This window comes from Carassius auratus, unplaced genomic scaffold (genome assembly GCF_003368295.1).
Source record: "Carassius auratus strain Wakin unplaced genomic scaffold, ASM336829v1 scaf_tig00016667, whole genome shotgun sequence".
Taxonomy (NCBI): Eukaryota; Metazoa; Chordata; class Actinopteri; order Cypriniformes; family Cyprinidae; genus Carassius; species Carassius auratus.
The window spans coordinates 299,589-325,282 of record NW_020524700.1 but is presented as its reverse complement, the minus strand read 5'-3'; the positions used below and the strand labels follow the sequence as shown (position 1 = coordinate 325,282).

The 25,694-nt window shown below is 40.8% G+C and overlaps 1 protein-coding gene across 4 annotated transcripts in view; it reads left to right on the top strand.

Moving 5' to 3' along the window:
• Positions 1–6,280: 6,280 nt before the first annotated feature.
• LOC113075282 (zinc finger protein 525-like) overlaps positions 6,281–25,694 on the top strand; it is a 31,390-nt gene continuing 11,976 nt past the window's right edge. For all 4 annotated transcript variants that reach the window (XR_003280908.1, XM_026247992.1, XM_026247990.1 and 1 more), the window contains exon 1: positions 6,281–6,457. Coding sequence is in view for 1 of the 4 variants with exons in the window: in XM_026247992.1 (XP_026103777.1) it covers positions 6,451–6,457 (7 nt within the window). In the remaining 3 variants the exon portion in view is untranslated. The remainder of the gene's footprint in view (positions 6,458–25,694) is intronic.

Genomic DNA, 25,694 nt, shown 5'->3' with positions numbered 1-25,694 from the left:
CGCAGCCCTGGGGAGCTCCGGTGCTGATTGTACGGGTGCTGGATGTGTATTTTCCCAGCCTCACTAGCTGCTGCCTGTCTGTCAGGAAGCTGTTGATCCACTGACAGACGGAGGTGGGCACGGAGAGCTGATTTAGTTTGGGCAGGAGGAGGTTTGGGATGATCGTGTTGAAGGCCGAGCTGAAGTCCACAAACAGGATCCTCACATAAGTCCCCGGTCTGTCTAGGTGTTGCAGAACATAATGCAGTCCAATGTTTACTGCATCGTCCACAGACCTGTTTGCTCTGTAGGCAAACTGAAGAGGATCCAGCAAGGGCCCAGTGATGTCCTTCAGGTGGGCCAGCACCAGTTTCTCAAATGACTTCATGACTACAGACGTTAGAGCCACAGGCCTGTAGTCATTTAGTCCTGTAATTTTGGGTTTCTTAGGGATGGGGATGATGGTGGAACGTTTGAGGCATGAAGGGACTTCGCACAGCTCCAGCGATCTGTTGAAGATCTGTGTGAAGATGGGGGCCTGCTGGTCAGCACAGGATTTCAGACAGGCTGGTGTAACACAATCTGGGCCTGGTGCTTTTTTCCTTTTCTGCTTCCGGAAGACCTGGCGCACCGCATCCTCGCTGATCTGAATTGCAGGTGTGGGGGAGAGGGGGGATGCAGGAGGTGTGAATGGTGAGAGCGCTTGATTGGAGAGGTGTTCAGTGTGGGTTGCAGGAGTTGTGAGTGGTGTGAACGGTTGTTTGGAGAGGCATTCAGGGCTGGTTGCAGGAGTTGTGAATGGTTAGAGCGGTTGATTGGAGAGGTGATCATGATGGGTTGCAGGAGCTGTTAATGGTGTGAACGGTAGTTTGGAGAGGCATTCAGGGCTGGTTGCAGGAGTTGTGAAGGGTGTGAATGGTTTTGTGGGGAGGCGTTCAGGGCAGGTGATGGGTGTTCTTTCAAACCTGCAGTAAAACTCGTTCAGATCGTCTGCCAGTCGTTGATTCTCTACGGTGCTGGGGGGTGGTGTCTTGTAATTGGTGATCTTCTTTAGACTTTTCCACACTGATGCGGAGTCGTTGGAAGTGAACTGAGTCCTTATTTTTTCAGAATAATTCCTCTTTGCCACTTTGATCTCCTTTTCCAATGTGTATTTAGCCTGTTTATACAAGACATTGTCCCCCTTCACGTAAGCATCTTCTTTGGCCTGACGGAGCTGTCTGAGTTTTGCAGTGAACCACGGTTTGTCATTATTGTAAATTAGTTGCGTCTTTGTAGGAATACACATATCCTCACAGAAACTGATATATGATGTTACGGTCTCTGTGAGTTCATCCAGATCGGTGGCAGCAGCTTCAAAAACACTCCAATCAGTGAGGTCAAAACAAGATTGTAAATCCTGCTCTGCTTCATTAGTCCAACTTTTTACAGTCCTTGATACAGGTTTAGCTGATTTTAGTTTCTTCCTGTAGGACGGTATAAGATGAACCAGAAGGTGATGAGAACGTCCCAAAGCTGCTCGTGGAACAGAGTGAAATGCATCCTTTATTGTGGTGTAACAGTGATCAATCAATCAATCAATCACCTTTATTTATATAGTGCTTTAAACAAAATACATTGCGCCAAAGCACTGAACAACATTCATTTGGAAAACAGTGTCTCAATAATGCAAAATGATAGTTAAAGGCAGCTCATCATTGAATTCAGTTATGTAATCTCTGTTCAGTTGAAATAGTGTCTGTTTTAATTTGCAATCAAGTCAATGATATCGCTGTAGATGAAGTGACCCCAACTAAGCAAGCCAGAGGCGACAGCGGCAAGGAACTGAAACTCCATCGGTGACAGAATGGAGAAAAAAACCTTGGGAGAAACCAGGCTCAGTTGGGGGGCCAGTTCTCCTCTGACCAGACGAAACCAGTAGTTCAATTCCAGGCTGCAGCAAAGTCAGATTGTACAGAAGAATCATCTGTTTCCTGTGGTCTTGTACTGGTGCTCCTCTGAGACAAGGTCTTTACAGGGGATCTGTATCTGGGGCTCTAGTTGTCCTGGTCTCCGCTGTCTTTCAGGGCAGTAGAGGTCCTTTCTAGGTGCTGATCCACCATCTGGTCTGGATACGTACTGGATCCGGGTGACTGCAGTGACCCTCTGATCTGGACACAGACTGGATCTGGTGGCCACGGTGACCTCGGAACAAGAGAGAAACAGACAAATATTAGCGTAGATGCCATTCTTCTAATGATGTAGAAAGTACGGTGTTATGTGAAGTGTTCCGGTTCCAGTTTACCTAATTAATGCAGCCTAAAAATCCTTTAACGGATTTGGATATTAAAAGCATATTAGTATGTTATGTGTATGCCAGGTTAAAGAGATGAGTCTTTAATCTAGATTTAAACTGCAAGAGTGTGTCTGCCTCCCGAACAATGTTAGGTAGGTTATTCCAGAGTTTAGGCGCCAAATAGGAAGCTTTGAGGAGTTTTGAGAACGTAGCAGACGTAGAGGAGTATAATGTAAAAGGAGCTCATTCAAATACTGAGGTGCTAAACCATTCAGGGCTTTATAAGTAATAAGCAATATTTTAAAATCTATACGATGTTTGATAGGGAGCCAGTGCAGTGTGGACAGGACCGGGCTAATATGGTCATACTTCCTGGTTCTAGTAAGAACTCTTGCTGCTGCATTTTGGACTAGCTGTAGTTTGTTTACCAAGCGTGCAGAACAACCACCCAATAAAGCATTACAATAGTCTAACCTTGAAGTCATAAATGCATGGATTAACATTTCTGCATTTGACATTGAGAGCATAGGCCGTAATTTAGATATATTTTTGAGATGGAAAAATGCAGTTTTACAAATGCTAGAAATGTGGCTTTCTAAGGAAAGATTGCGATCAAGTAGCACACCTAGGTTCCTAACTGATGACGAAGAATTGACAGAGCAACCATCAAGTCTTAGACAGTGTTCTAGGTTATTACAAGTAGAGTTTTTAGGCCCTATGATTAACACCTCTGTTTTTTCTGAATTTAGCAGTAAGAAATTACTCGTCATCCAATTTTTTATAGCGACTATGCATTCCATTAGTTTTTCAAATTGGTGTGTTTCACCGGGCTGCGAGGAAATATAGAGCTGCGTATCATCAGCATAACAGTGAAAGCTAACACCATGTTTCCTGATGATATCTCCCAAGGGTAACATATAAAGCGTGAAGAGAAGCGGCCCTAGAACTGAGCCTTGAGGTACTCCATACTGCACTTGTGATCGATATGATACATCTTCATTCACTGCTACGAACTGATGGCGGTCATATAAGTACGATTTAAACCATGCTAATGCACTTCCACTGATGCCAACAAAGTGTTCAAGTCTAATCTAATATAAGTCTAATATGATCCAATATATTACTGTCTCTTGTGGGACATGTAACATGCTGTCTGTATTTTGGCAGTTCACGGGACAGATTGGCTTTATTAAAGTCCCCGAGAATGATTAAAACAGAGTCAGGGTGTTGTTGTTCTGTCTCTGTGATCTGATCAGCGAGTTTCTGTAAAGCTGAGCTCACATGCGCTTGAGGATGGATGTAAACACTGACCAGAATGAACGAGTGAAACTCCTGCGGCGAATAGAACGGCTTGCAGTTAATGAAGAGTGTTTCGAGATTTGAGCAGCACGTCTTCTTTAACACAGTTACATCTGTACACCACCGTTCATTGATGTAAAAGCATGTCCCGCCACCGCGCGATTTCCCAGTGGATTCTGATTCGCGATCCGCTCTAAACAGCTGAAAGTCCGGCAGATGGAGCGCGCTGTCCGGTATGGTGTCATTCAGCCAGGTTTCCGTGAAACACAGAGCAGCAGAGTGAGAGAAATCCTTATTAGTCCGAGAAAGCAGAAGGAGTTCGTCCGTTTTGTTGGGTAGAGAGCGGAGATTTGCCAGATGGATGCTAGGCAACGGCGTTCGAAATCCACGCTTCCTGAGTCTGACGAGCGCTCCTGCTCGCTTCCCCCGTCTGCGCGTCCTGAAGCGCTTGATCAGCGCCGCCGCTCCTCCGATAACAACGTTCACTAAAACATCTGAATAATTGAAATCCGGAAAAAACATCTTGTGGTGCGTTCTGCAGAATGTTCAGCAGTTCTTCCCTGGTGAAACTGATGGCAGGAATATAACTAAAGACAGGACAAACTAACAAAAACACAAAAACATATGCGGAGCTCGTCACGGAGGCAGCCATCCTGTATCGGCGCCAGTGATAAAAATTAACTAATGGACCGTTATTCAAAAGTGTTATTGATTAAGTTTATCATCACTTGATTATAAGGATTTCATTGCTTTTCATAAAACTGTGAACTGATTCTATGTATTCTTTTTTTCTTCCCTTTTAGCCATTTGCAAACAGGACAAGGTCAGTCTTAAGGAAAGCTGAGGAAATCTGTTCTCTACATTTCCAAGAGACAAGACTATACCTCCCTAGACTAGTGTTGTGTTTGTACTAAACCCAGAGCAGCCCTGAATGAATCGACAGAATGACCCAGCTCATATTCTAATACTATAGACTGCAATTAAAAAGCTTTGCACAGGCTGTTTAATGCTGATAATGTACTGCGTGTGTCTTTACACAAAAACTACATGATGTTAATAGCCTATAAATGAAAAACATAGGAACTAATAGTGAGTCCAGCTGCAATATCATGATAAACTCATTGTGATGTTGTTATAATGATTATTAATTTTGATTAATATAAAGTTTTTTGAGGGGACCATCTCATATTCTGGTCTGTGATGAACATAACTATACTTTGAGATTTTGTTCTGCAAGGTAAACCTCACATACTCACACTCAAACATTCATATCAGTAACTAGTTACAGTAGTTACTTAATTCAAAAAGTAACTCAATTACTTTGTTGATTACTTACACCAAAAAAGTAATGCATTACTGTTTTACTGTTTAGTTACTTTTTAAAGAACATTCTTTAATGTTCCTGTTAATGCGCTTTTATGCGTTATGGTCTATACAAACACAAAGTAAAACAGAAGGTAATTTTTAAACACTATTTTGAGTGTTTAAAAACTATTTTGAGTGTTTTTTAAGTCAGACCAGCACAAACTGAATATTATATATCACAAGGATTTCTGAAATAAATAACAAAACACCTGAATAATATATTCAGAATCAAAAACTAAAGTGGCTTCTGCATCATAAAAGCTGTTGTGTTGAGCCCTTAAAAATGTTCCTTTCACAGCTTAAGTATGAAAACTATCAACAATGGACATCATAACACAAAACATTTTGAAATAAATAAATGAAAGCAATCTGAATTATTCAGAATCAATTTCGTGAAACATACATATATATAAATGCTGTTTAAAAATGAAATCTATGTTCTGACTGAACCTATAGTTGTTCAGTTATTTATTATGGTATTATTCATATTTTACATATCATTTTATGCTATTATAAATCTATTATATCACATACTGGTGTGTTATTGTACCGTTGTACTCGCTTTTCATATAAATCACTTTAAGTTGTTCTACATACTTTTTAATATAAAATATCACTTTTACTATATTTCTACTGTGCACTGTATCAGTGCATATTTTCATTTTCACTGGATCCATAGCCTCATCAGTTACATGTGTTATTATTTGTTGTGGAGTTCATTTGTAGGTTATAGTGCTATCAAAATGAAAAGCAGACTACAAGTGTGTCACTTTTTGATTTGTATTTACTTGTTTTATTAATTTTCTCAACGATAGTAAATTATTAGTGTTTAAAGATGTATTATTTAGATTTTATCCCAGTATTTCAAAGGGAATGAGCTGTGTTCTGACCTGAGACACAAGAAAGAGGGAGGGAAAAAAAGAAAGAAAAAATGTTAGGACTGAACACAGAGAAAGCAATAAAGAAACTATATATCATCTAATGTACATTCAAATTACATTACATGAATATATCACAGTTATACTAAATTAACAGATTTGTAAACCGAAAAAAATCAACGAAATCAACAAGTGAGACAAATGTGAGCTTTCAGTTAATAATTTTCCAAAACTAAATAACTGGAGGCAAAGTTTTTTTTTTTAACTGCACGTAGATCAGAAACCTCTGAAATCGGTTGATAAATGTGAACGTTATCGTGTTTTTATTCAGTAAAAACCGCAGCTCCCCCGTTTACTTTGATTTGTTTTTTAAGGCAGTCTTGCCCTCACCAACATGGCGGACGCGTTGACGTATAGCGGCTCAAAGCGGCCAATGAGGCGTCTAGGTATTTATATGTCTATGGGCCAGCCGCCCTTTCTTTTTTTGAAAGAGAGGTTCCATTCGTTTACATGCAGGGGGCGGGGTTTATGAGCTGAACTTCTCAGGACTCGGTTTTATGCCCCGGCACACAAGTCTGATTTTTGGCGCTTGGAACTCCTTAACCCGAGAGCTATTTGGAAAGAGAGAAGGTTTAACATCAAAGTCTGTCCGTAATGCCAGGTAACGTACCTTTGTGCAAAGCGCTGTTATTTAAGTCTTCGCCTGATGAGGCACAAAGAGCTGCCGAAGCTTTCTTTTTTACTGTTTTAACTGTTCACGGCATTTCGCCTATTTAAAGGGTTAGTTCACCCAGATAGCAAAATTATGTAATTAATAACTCACCCTCATGTTGTTTCAAACCCGTAAAACCTCCGTTTATCTTTGGAACACAGTTTAAGATATTTTAGATTTAGTCCGAGAGCTCTCAGTCCCTCCATTGAAGCTGTGTGTACGGTATACTGTCCATGTCCAGAAAGGTAAGAAAAACATCAAAGTAGTCCATGTGATATCAGAGGGTCGGTTAGAATTTTTTGAAGCATTGAAAATACATTTTGGTCCAAAAATAGCAAAAACGACGACTTTATTCATCATTGTCTTCTCTTCCGTGACTGTTGTGTGAGAGAGTTCAAAACAAAAAAGTCTATATAGCCGGTTCGCGAACGAATCATTCAGTTCACCAAATCGAACTGAATCATTTTAAACGGTTCACATCTCTAATACGCATTAATCCACAAATGACTTAAGCCGTTAACTTTTTTTAATGTGGCTGACACTCCCTCTGAGTTCAAAAAAAACCAATATCCCGGAGTAATTCATGCACTCAAACAGTACACTGACTGAACTGCTGTGAAGAGAGAAATGAAGATGAACACTGAGCCGTTTTGTTCGTTATCTGGCTCGGCTCGGTGTTCATCTTCAGTTCTCTCTTCACAGCAGTTCAGTCATTGTACTGTTTGAGTAAATTAATTACTCCAGGATATTGGTTTGTTTGTACTGCAGAAGTTATTGAATGAGTGTTTATATTAGTTTATATAAGTTACAAACTTGATAATAATGCACAATGTTTCCATCTAACATTTATTTTGAGGTACAACTCGTCATATTATCAGAGTGTTTTACTAGTTAGCAGTAAACCAAATGACAAAATGTTAATTTTGGGTTGGAGTATCCCTTTAATATATTGTTGGTCCTCTCTTGTTTTTGTTTGATGCAAAAAATTTCAATCCAAGTCAGTCAATCCAAATTTTAGTATGCAAATTTATTCAAAGAATATAAAATGTGAGAATTCAAATTATCATTTGCAGATTATCAACAGATTATAAAATATTTTCTACCTTATTCTGTGCAGAAAATTTAAATAATTGCTAATTAAATGTAGCCTAGTATATAAAATAATCATAAAATTGCCATTAGGAAAAAAATATCGATTACAAATGATTGATTATTGTCCAGCAGTGTATTTGATTTATTACAGCTAATTAAAAGTAATTAAAAAAGAAGATAATTCCTTGTAAATAATAATAATAATTATTATTATTATTATTATATAGGCTACATACATAAAATGATTGTATTTGACATTTCTGTCACTTCTGAAATTATGGCTACGCCCCTGGTGTGACAAAATGTTAGCTTATACATAATACTCTTTAAGATCTTTTTTAAAAACTTTTTTAAAAAACAGCTTACATACATTTTTACGTATGCCATGTGATTAATTAAACTAGCATTTAACAATGGACAAAAGTTTTTTTTTAACCTATGGTTCTCTAACCATAAATGCTACTGTAATTTGCCCCCTGTCTAAGCATTTAAAGAATTTAATAGAAGCATTTAAATAATCCCGTGAATGCACTTAAAGAATGCAGAATCGAATCGTTATACTCGAATCGAATTTAATTGTGAATCGAATCAAATTGAATCGTTCTAATTTTGCAAAAAATTGTTCTTGAATCGAATTGAAAACCTATGAATCGTAATCGAATCGCTGCCTTGCCAAAGATTCACAGCCCTATTAAATACTGATCAACACTTGATTAATAATTACACTAGTGTTGTCACGGTACCAAAATTTTAGTATTCGGTACCGATACCAGTGAAAATCCACGGTTTTTGGTACCAATTTCGGTACCAAAGCAAAACACAAAAATATGCTAATTAAAAAAAAAATAACTTTTTATCACATAAAAAAATAAAACCAATGCCATTCTTTATACTTATTTACAATTGTGTAAATATAGAAATATAATTAAATATAGTAATATAATATGATTATGAAAAACAGTAAACAAGTTTCACCCAAATTTAATTTGTCTTTTAATTTATGAATTTTAAACATTTTAATTTTTGTTAAATAAAGGGGATTTGCTATTAAAATTAAAACATGGAAGAAATATTGTGTGATTTAATTTTTAATTAACAGTAGTAGCAGTATCACATACATTTTACTAAATAATAGTAATATTTATAGCACAATGCCTTTATGTAAAAAATAGCTTTTAATGAATGCATATTTGTCATTTTAACTGAACTTAAGACTGGTGGTGATGCTTAAGATATTTTTGGTCATTGAGGGTTTCTGTATAAAAAAAATGATAAAATGTAATAAAATGTAATAGATCATATTAATTATTATTAAAAGATAATACTACTACTAATTCTACTACCATACTAACAGTATATAATGCACTATGGATTGATGAGCTGCTGGTTCATGAATATTAATCATGTTGTCTGCGTTCGGTCAAACTGATTTGCTGAAATCAAAACAGGGATGGTTATAGATGAGCGCCAGCCAATAAAATTGCCATTTGCGCATTAGCTCCGCCCACTACCGGAGAAACCGGCATATCTACTGCTTGTTCGAAAAATATGAATAATTCTAAATGAACTCAGGAGAAGACAACAAAGAATATAGTTTACATGTAGCATGTCGATTCAGCGTGGTAAGACTCTCGCTCTCTCTCTTTCTTTGCATGTGTGAGAAACGGAGCTATCAGCAAAGCAACGGCGAGTCGTGCGCCTTCACAAAGAGTTTACAGTTTGGCAAATATCATAGACAGTAAAGAGACAAATACAGGTGTACTGTGCGTCCATTGAGATGAATTGAAAAGTACAGATCGCTTGATGGAGAGAGAACTCTGAATCGCTCAGTCAGTGTTCAGCGAGTGAAAATATATCTGCGCCATGCAATCTTATAATAGCCTCGAACACACACTGGCGAGTAAAATCTAAGAATTGATTCGCCAATGGCTAACAATAGACATAATTTAGTCGCCCAGAGTAAAATGTATTCACATATGCGAGTGATTTACTCGCAATGTAGAGGCTGTTTTGAGGGGTTGCCGTGAATAAACCTTTAAATTGACACTGGTTTTACTCAAATGCAATGGTAAAATGCTTAGGAAGTGATGCAGAACAGTTCTGGTGATGTTGTTTATGTATTAATGTCCTCATTGAGATGGCAGATGCTGAAATTACTGCAAGCGTCACACGCTTCAGTCTATGTAGTAAACAAACCCACACATCTCTCTGCCTTTCATTCATTCACACAGAGATGCGCAGAACATGCATGATTCAGATTTCAACCAACTTTTGCAGCTTAACATTTACAGATACTGGTCCGTATGGAGAATTGATTTGATTAATTTATGCTCACTTTGACATATTCCGTGACTGTCCATATTAAAATGTAAATTTCATTTTCATGACTGTATTTTGAAATTCCGTCTGCGTTTTCTGCTTCGCGGAAATCATAGCACTGTATGCGTCAAGAACCGGGTTGAGCGGGTACTCGGTACCACCTGTACTTACAAAAACCTACCGTGACATTTTCATTTTTTTTAGTACCGAAGTACCGGGTCTTTTGACAACACTAAATTACACAATATTAATGAGATAATATATATATATTGAAGAAAGGATATGATCAGCGGCATCCACTCAGTCGTCTCCTTCAGTGGTATATAAGAATACCTAGTATCTCAAAAGTTAAAATATCAAATCCAAAGTATCCAAAAGTCAAAGTATCTGAGTTAAATAAACCTGTAAGAGTCAAAGTATTCAAGTGAGCCCGGAATACAAGAAAAAGAAAAGATGAGATAGTCAGATAGTATAGACTAGACTGAACTGAACTGAGAAGGGAGGGTGTCTACACCTCTTTTAGCCCCTTAGGTCTTGTGATCTAAGCCGAAGTCATGTCTCAAATAGATATGAGATATTGGTCATATGTCTGTGGTCCATATAAAAATACCCAGATGTGCCTTGTGGTTCAGTTTAACTTCCACATTTTGGGAGGTCAGAACGTCCTATAATTACTAATCCTATGATCACCAATATTTAGATTTTACTGCCTAGGCTCAGTTGAATGCATAGTTCCAAATATATCAAATCTCTCATTAAAGCCCAGATCATTATAACCCATATGCTGTCTCTTCTCAATTAACACCCAGACATGTAGAATCAAAATAGCTCAAGATAACAACTAGGGCTGGGTTAAAAAATCGATTTTTCGATTAATCGTTTTTTAAAATGTGGTCGATTCAAAATCGATTCTCAAAGGCCATGAATCTATTTTTTCCATATTTATTTCCACAGACATTGAACACAAGATTAGCTTTAATCTAATTAAAAATCTTCTCCACTAGATGTCACCCTCTTATCTGCCTTGTGCGATAAGATTTGAGATATATTACAGACAGCTTGAAATGTCTTCTTTTAAACGAAAATATTCAAACCAAAATAAACGGGCTACTCTGATGTAATCCATATGAAATGTGCGTTTCTCTCTGGCGTTCATGGCGAGTCCGCATCGTCAATTTCATCTTTGCAGCAACACAGAAAACACCAGTTTATTAATAAACAATAAAATGACTCCTTGCATATTTTCAAACCAGCAGGCCATTCTGGGTTGAGGAAGACCCCACGGAATGAGCGAGCGGATCGGGAAATGCGATCTCCGCTCACGAGCTCTGATCAGAACAAACCCGAGCATCAGTGTCTGCTTACCTCAGCAGAGATATTAAGATGTTACAGAGGACTTATTTTATTTCTTTGTTCAAACTTCCAAGTGGCCTGTTACGTTAGCCATGTATAAATTATGTTAAAACATGTATAAATTACTAATTCCTGACAAAACGCAAAAGAGCTGCTTGCTTGGTACATTTGAATAATGTCGGGTTGTAAATGGGTCCCGGGTTTTAAAAAGCTGTCAATCAAAATGTACTTGTCAGGCTCGGGCCGAAAGTTAGGCCCGATTACAACTCTAATAGAAAATCGAATCGAGAATCGAAATCGAATCGATTTGAGAGCTTGTGAATCGAAATTGAATCGATCTTGAACATCTGAATCGCTACCCAGTCCTAATAACAACATTGTGGAACTAAATGAAAAGCCACTGCATTATCTATTTCTGTCTCTATATGGCTGCAGAAGTCTTCTAAGGCCTCTGGAACAGACTGTTTTTGTTCTGTTGAGCATGTAGCTACACGTGGCAGAAATCAGAGTTTCGATGCACCATTGTTCATAATTTCTTTGTATGACAGCAAGTCTAAAAATTATGACTGCACAATTTGGCATGTTTATTGCATTATTATCATAATTAAAACAACTTACTCTAAGCAGCTATGCAATATGTTTACAAAAATCATTAATTTTTATGAATAATTTCATTTATTTATTTATTTTTGCCACTACTATATGGCTGTTCACTGACTGTCCAACCGACCGTCAAACCATGCTGCAAAAACTAGTCACTTTTATGAGAATTGTGGGCTTTCCTGGAGTTGTTTGAGCCGTTGATGAAACTCATTTTCAAATCATTGCTCCAACTGTAAATGAGGAGACATACCAATAGAAAACATCAGTTTTTTTTTGTTTATTTCATTTTAATCATTTTGCACAATGCAAAGCATTTAAAAAAATACATTTAAATAGCGTCTTAATGAAGTAATTTTATTTTAGTTGCATTAAATGATTGGTGTTGTGCTTCTGTGTCTTCACGTGATCAGACTCTCCGTTGGCTGTTTCAGAGGCAGCCATTTTGGGTTGACATCATTGTAGCCCTTAGTTCACAACACTTAAAGGGGGGGTGAAATGTTAGTTTTCACTCAATATTCTGTTAATCTTGAGTACCTATAGAGTAGTACTGCATCCTTCATAACTCCAAAAAGTCTTTAGTTTTATTATATTCATAAGAGAAAGATAGTCTGTACCGATTTTTCCTGGAAAAACACGACCGACTGGAGGCGTGGCGTGTGGGCGGAGCTAAAGAATCACGAGCGCGAGTAGGCTTTTGCGTTGAGAGCGTTTGAAAGCTGTGACACCGTGAGGAAAAAACCAACCAAAACAAACCATGGCTTACAGTCAGATTCAGCGTATATTTATGATCCAGAATCAGATCCCGAGGCTGAAACTGAACGAGAGCAGCAGCAGCAACGACTCGCTCCGAGCGGGGCTCGAACCCGGGTCTCAGCATGGGAGGCGGACGCACTAACAAGAAGGCAGAGATATTTGAAGCAGTTTTACTCACCGCCTGCGGTTCCAACACACGATCATGGCCCTTTTTCGTTGGGATTGCATCATCCTCAAGAAATAAATGATACGCAAATCCGTCGTCAAACTGGGCCATGTTTGTAAAACAAGCATCTACGAAATGCAGGGAACAAACACAAACACTTGCACAACTCCGTTGATGCTCTGTAAAAATAAAATCCATCCACTGGTCCCTTAAAGAATTCATCTGTGCAGGGTTGTCTTGCCCTGGCAACCAAAAATACACTTCTTTTTAGGGCTGCAACTAACGATTATTTTGATAATCGATTAATCTGTCGATTATTTTTACGATTAATCGATTAATCGGTTTATGTACTTATATTTTAGTTTTTTCCATTTTTTCCCCAAGTAAATTATTAATAAAGGGTCTTTATCATTCAGCATAGATTTTTAAGAGATTTTAACCATTTTGCATTGTCATATCCTCATCAAAAATATACCTGGAGTTGTTTTATTATGTTAGTAATCCTTTGTCGAACTCTTCTGCAATCAAAACACTGACCCATACTCTAGCAAAATTCACAAGGAGATTTCAAATATTGTTTTCACCATGGCAGTCCTTAGAGCTCCTAAAGTAGTTTAACATCCCAAACAAAGCTTAAGGAATCTTTGAGAACATATTTTCACGAAGTATAAGTATAAAACAGAATAAAAATGGCAGTGCATTGTATTTTATTATTTACTGGGAAAAAGCTTTCTAGCTTATGCTGTGAAATTGTAAACAATCCTTCGAAAAAAAAAGTGCCAATGGCATGAAACCTGAATGGAACTCACAATTTAAAGTAAAATCCATCAGAAGGTTGTCCAGAAAAAAAAAATTGGGACACACATAAAAAACCTGCTGTGTGAAAAAGAGCAGTGAATACTTAGAAAAGAAGTGCATTTTAAATATACTCAAACATTTACCTCTCTCATTCAGTCATAATTAGGCTGCAAGTCTGAATTATGAACTGGTAAACGACAAACTGATCACATAACATGTTTGTAAAGCTTTAAATGTTAACTGTTAAAAAGCAATGTTATCAGCTTTTACGACTAAACATTTGCAAACAACCTTGTACTGGAGAATCTGCACAAATACAATTCTTAGGGGCCGATCACATATCGCACCTAAAAACGCGTGGAAAACGCTAGTCGCGCCGCTTTCTCCTTTCCAAAGCGCTCGGGCAGAAGCGCCCCTGAGGCGTCTGCCTTTGCTAAGCAACCATGACGTGCTCTCTCCGTGACGTGCCCTCTCCATGAAGACCCGGAAATTTCAGCAAAGGATAAATGGATGCGGTGTGGACGCGCCTGGAAAAACGGGCGCATCGCACCGCGTGCGTGTCGCGACCGCGTCGCTTCCATTATGAGAGTGCATACTGCGCGCCTACATAGGAAATAACGAACTTGAGCATGCAAAAGACACAATATGTGAACGGCCCCTTAAACATTTCAGTAGTGCAGAGTTTACAGGTTACTCTTCATTTTGAAGGCTCAAAGTAAAGTACTCCCACTTCCCGCTGAATGCTGCAGAGACGCTGTTCGGGAAGCACGTGACATAAAACGAGGCCAGCTATTGGCTATTCGCTACTTCACCTGCTGTACTGGCTGAGTAAAACTCTTCGGTGGCTCATTACTGCCACCCTTTGGTCACCGCAGATTTGAAATATGCACGAAATGAGCCGCTTATGGCAAATAAAATTTATTTAGCGACGAATCGATTACTAAATTAGTTGACAACTATTTTAATAATCGATTTTAATCGATTAAATCGATTCGTTGTTTCAGCTCTACTTCTTTTGTGACATTTCATGACGCTCTCGCTCTGATCACTGAATGCCTCTGCTCTCAGTGCTCTGCTATACGGGAGCGCGCGCTCTTCCGGCAGACGTGCCCTAGGACCCATATAAGGAAATTCCGCTCCATCTAATGTCACACAGAGCCATACTTGAAAAAAACTTTCCGAAACTTGTGACAAACCGGAATGAGTATTTTTGGAACAGAAATACTCCTTCAAACGTACAACTTAATTTTTGAAACTTTGTCCATGTTTAGCATGGGAATCCAATTCTTTAACAGTGTAAAAAACTCAGTATGCATGAAATAGCATTTCACCCTCCGTTTAAGTGTCACCTCAGTCAACACTTAAGAGTCAGTCTTAGACTTTACTGAAAGTTGCTTTTAGCTTCTTTATAAAAGTATCCTGCTAGAAAAGTCCTGCTTTTACGAAGAATTTTGACACTTAAGTCAAAGCTTAAGGCTATTCTTAAGAGACGGTTTATGCATACGGGCCTGAATCAAAAGAGCTGTTCATTTTCAAATTTCAACATCGCCTATGATGATTTTAAAAAGCACATGTAGAAATGGCTGAAACTGAATTTTGTGAAAATCTGAATCCGTTGAACCCTTACGTTTCGAAGTGCTCCGATTGGATTGCATAATGTAAATCAAGTCAAGCAGGTTTGTAAATATTTTTTTTTCTTTTTGCAGATTTCTTTTTATATTATTATGTACAGAGGTTGGTAGTAAAAAGTTACATTTACTTCATTACATTTACTTAAGTACATTTTATGGGTAACTAATACTTTTGGAGTATATTTAAAAAATGGGTACTTTTACTTAAGTACATTTCTAGTAAAAAAAAATGTACTTTTACTTCGTTACTTCGTTCGTTACGCTCTTCTCGTTACTTTACCTTAAGGTAATAGAAGTTATAAATGCTTCAGTTTATTCCAAAAGCATCGTCTACTTTTCTCTGGGCAATGAGCGATGCTCATTTGTGAATGATTCTTTTGAGTCAATTCTGTTCAAAAGCTTGATCAGACCAGTTGGCAAACCAGTGAATTGGTTCGTGAATCAGTTTGAATGATTCGTTCAGTTCCCTGCTGTGCGCTCTGAGCGTTTGAACGGGTTCACTCAAGAGTTGTAACAAAGTTTAAGAACATCACGAGCGTTGAAGAACTTTGGATCGTTTTCATATACTTGTTTAGATCAACTCAGAGTAAAGAAAAGAGGTTTAGAGATGTATGTGAGATTTAGCTAACAGGAAACACAAATTGTTATATTTACATCTTTAAATCAAAAGGAAAAGTCACTTGAGATCAGATTTAAAAAACATTTTTAAAAAATTGAGCAAAATGTCTCAAAACAGGTGAATGAACCTTCCTCAGTAGAGGCAAAAACCGCAACTCTGTCTGATGTCTGACTTACATTATAATTACGTCCATGAGCTTTTTGTGAAATTTGGATCAACTTAATGACAGTTAGGCTGTCTGATTATTAGCGAGTAGCTCAAATTACAAATAGTTTGAGCTGCATACATTGTTGTGTGCTGGGTTATTTGACCAGTTAAAGAATTACTTGTGTGTTAATAATATGCAACCATTACTCAGGAGTGTATGCAGTTAACATGGATCCCCTCTCAGTTCACAATGCTGTTTAAATTTCAGAAATGTAATACCAAGCAATTTTAGTCGACTAAAATAAGACTAAAATTAAAACAAATTAGATGACTAAAACTTGACTAAAACTAAAAAGAATTATAGTCAAAAGACTAAGACTAAAACTAAATTAAAATTTTGTGTCAAAATTAACACTGATTTGTAGAAAAATTTATACAAACCGTAGTCAGCCAGATGATGAACATTATTAATGTTATTAATAATTTAATATATAATTCACTCACACTTGTACGCTGATCACTCGAACGTGTCCTCGCCTGCAATCCATGGTAGACATTAATCCGCCATTAAAGCAAGTAACAGTGAGTACAGCAGTGGTAATGTGTGTGAATAGAGTATTAGCAATGTAAGCGCAGTTAGCAGCAACCACGCCGCTGATGCTAACGGGCTATAAGCTAATAGTGGACCCGGGAGATCAAAATAAAACTAGTGATAACGAGGCGCTCTGATTGTTTTTGTTGTAGAATACAATAGAGGATATATTCAGAATCAGAATCGGAATCAGAATCAGAATGAGCTTTATTGCCAGGTATGTTTACACATACGAGGAATTTGCGACAGAACATAAAACACATAATGAAAGAATAAAAAATACAAATAAGTAGATAGTGAATGACAATATACAAATTGGCAATTGTAGTCAGGTATATTTACAAAATGCAGTTATGTATGTACATGTATATTATGTGCAAAGATTTAAGTGTACACTAAGTATGTGTGTTAGATAAATAAGGTGTATGTGTATATAAATATAAAGTGTAGTGTGTTCGCAGTTATTATCAGCTGTTCATAAGATGGATTGCCTGAGGGAAGAAACTGGTCCTGTGTCTGGGCGTTCTAGTGCTCAGTGCTCTTAAGCGTCGACCAGATGGCAACAGTTCAAAGAGGGAGTGTGCTGGATGTGAGGGGTCCAGAGTGATTTTGACAGCCCTTTTTCTCACTCTGGATAAGTACAGTTCTTGAATAGAAGGGAGGGTTGTACCAATGATTCTCTCAGCAGTCCGGACTACCCTCTGTAGTCTTCTGAGGTCAGATTTAGAAGCTGAGCTGAACCAGACAGTTACTGAAGTGCAGAGGATGGATTCAGTGATGGTGGAGTAGAACTGTTTCAGCAGCTCCTGTGGCAGGTTAAACTTCCTCAGCTGGCGAAGGAAGCACAACCTCTGCTGGGCCTTTTTTACATTGGAGTCAATGTGAATGTCCCACTTCAGGTCCTGAGAGATAGTGGTTCCCAGGAACCTGAATGACTCCACTGCAGTCACAGTGCTGTTCATGATGGTGAGTGGGGGGAGTGCAGGGGGCTTTCTCCTGAAGTCCACGATCATCTCCACTGTTTTGAGCGTGTTCAGCTCCAGGTTGTTGAGACTGCACCAGACAGCCAGCTCTTTTACCTCCTGTCTGTAAGCAGACTCGTCACTGTCCTGAATGAGGCCGATGAGTGTGGTGTCGTCTGCAAACTTCAGGAGCTTGACAGAGGGGTCCTTAGATGTGCAATCGTTGGTGTACAGGGAGAAGAGCAGTGGGGAGAGAACGCAGCCCTGGGGAGCTCCGGTGCTGATTGTACGGGTGCTGGATGTGTATTTTCCCAGCCTCAGTAGCTGCTGCCTGTCTGTCAGGAAGCTGTTGATCCACTGACAGATGGAGGTGGGCACGGAGAGCTGATTTAGTTTGGGCAGGAGGAGGTTTGGAATGATCGTGTTGAAGGCCGAGCTGAAGTCCACAAACAGGATCCTCACATAAGTCCCCGGTCTGTCTAGGTGTTGCAGAACATAATGCAGTCCAATGTTTACTGCATCGTCCACAGACCTGTTTGCTCTGTAGGCAAACTGAAGAGGATCCAGCAAGGGTCCAGTGATGTCCTTCAGTTGGGCCAGCACCAGTTTCTCAAATGACTTCATGACTACAGACGTTAGAGACACAGGCCTGTAGTCATTTAGTCCTGAAATTTTGGGTTTCTTAGGGATGGGGATGATGGTGGAACGTTTGAAGCATGAAGGGACTTCGCACAGCTCCAGCGATCTGTTGAAGATCTGTGTGAAGATGGGGGCCAGCTGGTCAGCACAGGATTTCAGACAGGCTGGTGTAACACAATCTGGGCCTGGTGCTTTTTTCCTTTTCTGCTTCCGGAAGACCTGGCGCACCGCATCCTCGCTGATCTGAATTGCAGGTGTGGGGGAGAGGGGGGATGCAGGAGGTGATAATGGTGAGAGTGCTTGATTGGAGAGGTGTTCAGGATGGGTTGCAGGAGCTTCACAAGTTATATAAACGGAAATGGTGTTTAAAATTGATTTTTAAGATAAAAATAGTAGATAAAAAGAATATAGTGACGGAGCTCAACGCAGTACGGGCGCCAACAACAAACAGGAAATGACGGCAAACAGGAAGTGACGCCAACAACAAACAACATAATTAATTCCTAGAAAGAAATAGCAATGAAGCTTGGTGTGGACGACCCGGAGTTATGCAAAAAGTGAAGCAGAGAAACATCCGAGACAAGTTTTCCAAAGCCATCAAAAGAATGAAAGGAAAGAGTAAAGATATAAGGTAGCAAGCACCAAATACAAGTTTCAAATGAATGTTTCACCATACTGCTGCTGTTGTTCTTTCAATAAACTAATTTAAAGGGTATACAGTAAATAAAATGCCAAACGAACATACGATAATAAACCTTTGTTTTTATCAAAACAATTTATCCAGTTTAATAATGTAAATGAACGCTAATAAAATAAAGCAACAAACTGATTCCAATATTTTTTTTCCCACATCATGCTAAAGTTTTAGACTGTGAGACATTCACACATCTCATAAAGGACTGATTATGGAATGGTTCTTTTGTATTGCAAACATGATACTTGACTCTGAACTGCTGCTAATCATTATTCTTTTGTCTATAATCTGACCATTGGTGCCCGTCTCACACCTAGTTTGCCTAAACTTCTTCATTTCATTGTTGTTTTGTTTAGGGGATACACGGGAGCGTCATGACACGTTTACATGAATCTACACCCCACCTCCAGCAGTGCGGGGGTGTCAGATAGTTTGTTAACAGTATACATGTACGTGTATTTGCATTCCTTTGATCGTTCTTTGTAGATCTCACCTTCTCACATGGCACGATGCTGGACGATTGGTTGATTATGTAGTGGTTGTCTATGTTGAAATCTTTGCCAACTGAACTTGGTTCAACATCTGGATCTGAACTTGTCAACACAGCCTCCTTTGAATATGGCCTTAGTGAACGCTAGATCTGTTTGCAATAAAACTTTCATTTTACGTGACTTTTTTTATCCGTTGGGATCTGGACATTTTGTGCTTGACTGAGACTTGGGTCAGTGCTGGTGAGTTGCACTGTTGGGAACGTTACTTTAAAAAAGTAATTAGTTATAGTTACTCACAACTTGTTCCAAAAAGTAACTGAGTTAGTAACTGAATTACTCTATAATAAAAGTAACTCGTTACCAGGGAAAGTAACTATTTGCGTTACTGTAAAAAAAAAAGACACTATATGTTAGAGAATTTTTTGCAGTTTTCACAAGTCAGTTTAAATGAGTAGAACAGACAGGTGGTCGTACATAACTTTCGATATTTATTGCACGTCAACAGACAGCAAGAGTTTTATCCTGCACTTCAAGTATTATCTTTGTAAGAAAAGTGTTTTTGGCCACTAGCTTTGTAGATGTGTGTCACACATTACATGTACACATTACATGCACGTTCTTGCCTTTGACCACAATGAATTTGAAGTAGTGCTTATATCTCCACCTTGAAAATACCAATTTTTCATCAGATTGCTCGTGACTCGCCATTTCTGCTGCTGCGAATCTCTGTGTAGCTGTTGAGTGTGTGTGTTTGACGCCGCCGGCATGTGTGTAAAAACACTGGCTCTGATTGTCTACCATGAAACACATGACTCTGCCTTAGCCAATCATATTCGCTTATCTCGTTATTAACCCACCTGCTCACTCGCTGAGCCAGGGGTGCGTTCGGATTGCATAGTTTATTAAATCAATGCATAGTAACGCACCGCATTTAACGTTCAGTAACGTTAACCGCGTTGTAACGACGGGAAAAGTAATTAGTTATATTACCCCGTTACTGAAAAAATAACGTCGTTACCTAACGCCGTTCTTTTAAATGCTGTTATTCCAAACACTGGTGAGTTGTCACCTTTTGAAGAACTTTGCCCACCGAACTGCTGTTTTATTAGTACCCCAAGATCTGCTGGTAGAGGTGGTGGGGTTGCAATGGTTTTTAAACAGTCACTTAATATTCAATCAGTTTCTGTTCAAACTTTTTTATCATTTTAAGTACAGTGTGTGGTATTACAGTCTTATTCATCTCTGCTGTTCTGTGCTCTCATCTATAGGCCACCTAATGTTGGAAGTAATTTTACCAGTGAGTTTTCTGAATTTTTAACTTCTGTTTCCCCGTTGTATGATCGAATGTTGTTTCTGGGTGATTTTAATATACATCTTTGCTGCCCAGGGCGTCCTTTGGTTGCAGAGTTTTGTAATATCTTAGACTCGTTCGGTTTTTCTCAACATATAAATCAAGCAACTCATATTCTTGGTCACACACTTGACCTTATAATGTCACATGGTTCCTCTGTAGTTGATGTTGTCATTGATGATGCTTCATTTTCTGATCACAAACCCATTCTTTTTAAGGTTCCTGCTGTTATCTCTGCTACTGTGAATAATCCTGCTGATTTTTATTATCGTTTTATTAATTCACTGACTGTTTCTCAGTTTAATGATAACTATCTAGCTAATGCTGTTGAAAAATCTATCTTACATGCTGAAAAGGCATCCTATGGGCCTGATGTTTTGATTTCTCTCTTTTACACAGTTTGTTCTAATATCTTAGATTCTATTGCTCCTTTTAAAGCTAAACAACCTAAGATAAAATCTTCTCAAGATGGCGCCGCCGAGTCCGGTCACCGTCCAGGTCGCTCCGCTTAGATTATGTTTTTATTTACTTTTTTACCTACTTTTGCTTTCTCTTTTTACACACATTACCTCTGCACTGATCATATACGAAAAGGAAACACTTTTGGACATTGGACACCGCTTCACTGACCTGTTTCAGGACACTTTATCCTCCAACCCATCGTGGCCATCTGAGATTCTCCGGAATGCCGAGATGAACAATGGCCACCTGAATAACCACCCGAGGCGACGGAACAAGAAACACCGCGGGAAACGTGCTGGGATTTGCAACAGACTGAGGAAAAGAGCACACAGCCCTCCTTTACCGAGCATTTTGCTCGCCAATGTCCAGTCTCTGGAGAATAAGATGGACGATCTTAGAGCCAGGATAAGTTTCCAACGGGACATTAGGGACTGTAACATCCTTTGTTTGTCTGAAACGTGGCTCACACCCTTGGTCCCGGACGCTGCTGTAACGCCGTCTGAAAACTTCTCTGTTTTACGGATGGACAGGACAGCCGAGGCCGGCAAATCCAAAGGCGGAGGAGTTTGTTTCATGATTAACAAGAAATGGTGTGACCCCAGGAATATCTCCACTCTGTCGCGCTCCTGCTAGCCTCATCTGGAACATTTATCCATTTTTTGCCGCCCATTCTATCTGCTTCGGGAGTTTTCATCGATCATCATAACTGCTGTTTACATCCCTCCACAAGCAGACACTGGCTTGGCTTTGTCTGAGCTTCACGATGCGCTCAGCGGCAACATCAACAAACATCCTGACGCTGCTATTATCATTGCCGGGGACTTTAACAAAGCCAAACTCAGGCAAGTCATGCCTAATTTTTATCAACATGTATCCTGTCCAATCAGAGGACAGAATACACTGGATCATTGCTACACTCTGTTTAAGAATGCAGAGGGTGGTGACGCGATGGTCCGACCAATCAGAAGCAACGTTACAGGCGGCTCTTGATGACGTAGACTGGGAAATGTTTCGCGCAAGTTCATCTGACGTCAGCGAGTTCACGGATGTAGCGTTAAGCTTTGTAAACACGCTAGCCGAACAAGCTACAGATACAATAACTATAAGGACATTCTCTAATCAGAAACCATGGGTGGACAGATCAATCCGTGCAGCAGTAAACAAACGCACTGCTGCTTACAACGCCGGTCTTCTATCGGGAAACATGAGTGAGTACAAAGCATCGTGCTATGCTCTCCGGCGCGCAGTAAGAGCCGCCAAACACAGATACAGGGAACGCATAGAGTCACATTTCCAGCTAAATGACTCCCGACGCATGTGGCAAGGACTAAGGACCATCTGTGACTTTGGAAATAAATCCTCTGCAGAGGTGAGAGCAGATCCGTCGCTGGCTGACGAGCTAAACACTTTCTACGGCCGCTTTGAAAGCAATCGAAGCAGTGTGGGTCTGCCGATCAGCGCGTCAGGAAGCAGCAATCATTATGCGATCACCGTGTCGGAGGACGAGGTTCGGAGGGCACTAAAGCGAGTGAATGTAAGGAAAGCAGCTGGACCTGATGGGATTTCTGGTCGTGTTCTGCGGTCCTGCGCTGATCAGCTCGCTAGTTTGTTTACATCCATTTTTAACGAGTCTCTTGCTACATCTGTGGTTCCCACCTCGTTCAAAAAATCGGTCATCATCCCTGTGCCTAAAAACAATAAACCCTCTTGTCTGAATGACTATCGTCCAGTTGCCCTCACATCAATAGTCATGAAGGTCTTTGAGGGACTGGTTAAAAACGTCATCTGCTCCTCCATCCCGGATACTTTGGACCCTCTTCAGTTTGCTTATCGCCCAAACAGATCCACTGATGATGCCATCTCTCACATCCTGCACTCTTCTCTCACACACATCTGTCACGGTTCGTGAATGCACCGTCTCCAGCTGTAGTCAGGTTACGTCATGTTGATTGTTTCATGTGGGTGTGGTCGCTGATCACTGATCAGCGGCAGGTGCGGCTAGTTCCCACAGACTATTTAACACCCTGTCTTTCGTTTCCTGTTTGTCTGATCGTTGTTTGTAGATCCTGGTGTTTGATGTCGTGTTCGTGTTGTTCCTGCCTTGCCTTGTCGCAGTTCTGTTCGGATCCTGTAGTCACGCTTGGAATACACTCACCACTCTTGGATTATCACCGCTGTCATCGTCGTTCAACGCACCCCACGTCTCAACCCACCAGTCTGTGCTGCCACCGTGGTTCCTGCGTTACTCTCCGACCTTTCATCATCATCATACTTCTAATAAACTTACTCCTACTTGCATTTGTCTCCTGTCCTCCATTAGCGCCGTTACAGAACGATCAGACCATCATGGAGGCAGCGAGTACTCAAGCTTCATCTCTGGAGGAATTTCTCAGCGCCAGTGTTCGGAGGATGGACTCCCAGGAGAGGACTCTTAACGACACTGGTCGCGCGGTCCAAGCCTTGGTAACGCAGGTGTCCGAGCTCACCCAGCAGTTCCATCTTCTTCGAGCGCCCACTGCGCCACCCACACCGCCTGCTCTCCCGGTACCACCAGTGACCACCTCCCAGCCGGAACCGCGTCTTCCTATCCCGGAAGCATACTCGGGTGAGCCCAGCTTTTGTAGAGCATTTCTAACCCGCTGTGATATGCATTTTGCCCTGCAACCCAGGACATTCGCCAACGAGAGGGCGAAAGTGGCCTTTGTGCTCACCTTACTCTCTGGGAGGGCGGCACTATGGGGGACGGCGGTGTGGGAGAACCAGGACCCATACTGCGACTCGTTCCTGGCGCTCTCCGAGGAGATGAGGCGGGTCTTCGATCGGGCCGTCGCAGGACGGGAGGCGGCCAGGAGGCTGGCGGAGTTACGCCAGAGGGAGAGGTCCGTCTCAGACTTCTCTATCGAATTCAGAACCCTGGCGGCGGAGTGCCATTGGAACGAAGAGGCGCAGTGGGACATGTTCCTGCATGGGCTGGCTGACCGCGTCCAGAGGGAGATCTACGCCCTGGATCTGCCCCCCTCTCTTAATGGACTCATTGATCTAGCGTTACGGGTGGATGCCCGCCTTACTCGGATGGAGAGGAGGGGGCTGTTCAACACCCCATCCAGGGGCCCGGCGGACGGGCGATTCAGTGGCGGAGACGTGGTCAGCCCCACCTACGATCACGAGCCCATGCAGGTAGGGCGAGCTCGGCTTTCCCGGGAGGAGAAGGAGAGGCGGAGATCCCTGGGTCTTTGCATGTACTGCGGGGGAGCCGGACATCAAGCCCATACCTGTCCAGTAAAAGGCCAAGCCCGGTAGTACACATGAGGCTACTATCGGGTGGGATCTCTGCCGAGAAGACCTCATCACTGCCATCATCTACGCTCCTTCCGGTAAGACTGCGGTGGTCAGCACAGACACACCACTGTCAGGCACTACTGGACACTGGGGCAGAAGGTAACTTTATGGATCGTCACCTTGCACACAAGCTCCACATTCCCCTCAAAGCCCTGCCGCACCACATCACGGTCCATGCCCTCACTGGACAGCAACTCCCCACTATTTCTCACTGCACTGAGGAGATCACACTCATCACCTCTGGCAACCACTCCGAAACTATCTCATTTCACATCCTTGACACTCCCCTGGCACCAATTGTCCTCGGACACCCTTGGCTCCTTCTCCATAACCCCAAAGTAAACTGGTCCTCTAATTCCATCTTTTCTTGGTCTCGTAGGTGTCATGAGTCTTGTTTAGTGTCTGCTTGTCCGTCTGTGTCTGTGTTACAGGAGGAGGCGGTGGATTTATCTAACGTGCCCGCTGAGTACCTCCACCTGAAGGAAGTGTTCAGTAAGTCTCAAGCTGCTTCTCTTCCTCCGCATCGTCCTTACGACTGTGCCATAGAGTTATTGTCAGGTAAGTCTCCGCCTAAAGGCAAACTTTATTCACTTTCTGTGCCAGAGAGGGAGGCTATGGAGAAATATATTTCTGATTCTCTAGCTTCCAAATTCATCCGCCCTTCCTCTTCTCCTGCGGGGGCGGGGTTCTTTTTTGTGGGAAAGAAGGACGGATCACTGCGACCTTGTATTGATTACCGAGAGCTGAACAACATCACGGTAAAGAATACTTATCCTTTGCCGTTGATGTCTTCAGCCTTCGAGAGGTTGCAGGGAGCGTCTATTTTCACAAAACTGGACTTACGCAATGCGTATCATTTGGTTCGGATCAGGGAGGGGGATGAATGGAAGACCGCGTTTAACACCCCCAGAGGGCACTTTGAATATTTGGTCATGCCCTTCGGGCTCTCCAACTCCCCAGGGGTCTTCCAGGCACTCGTCAACGACGTGCTGCGAGATATGATTGATCAGTTCATTTATGTCTACCTGGACGACATATTGATTTTTTCTTCTTCTCTCCAGGAACATGTGCAGCACGTCCGACGAGTGCTTCAGAGGTTGCTAGAGAATAGGCTTTTTGTCAAGGCGGAGAAATGCGAGTTTCATGCACAGTCTATTCCATTTTTGGGGTTTATC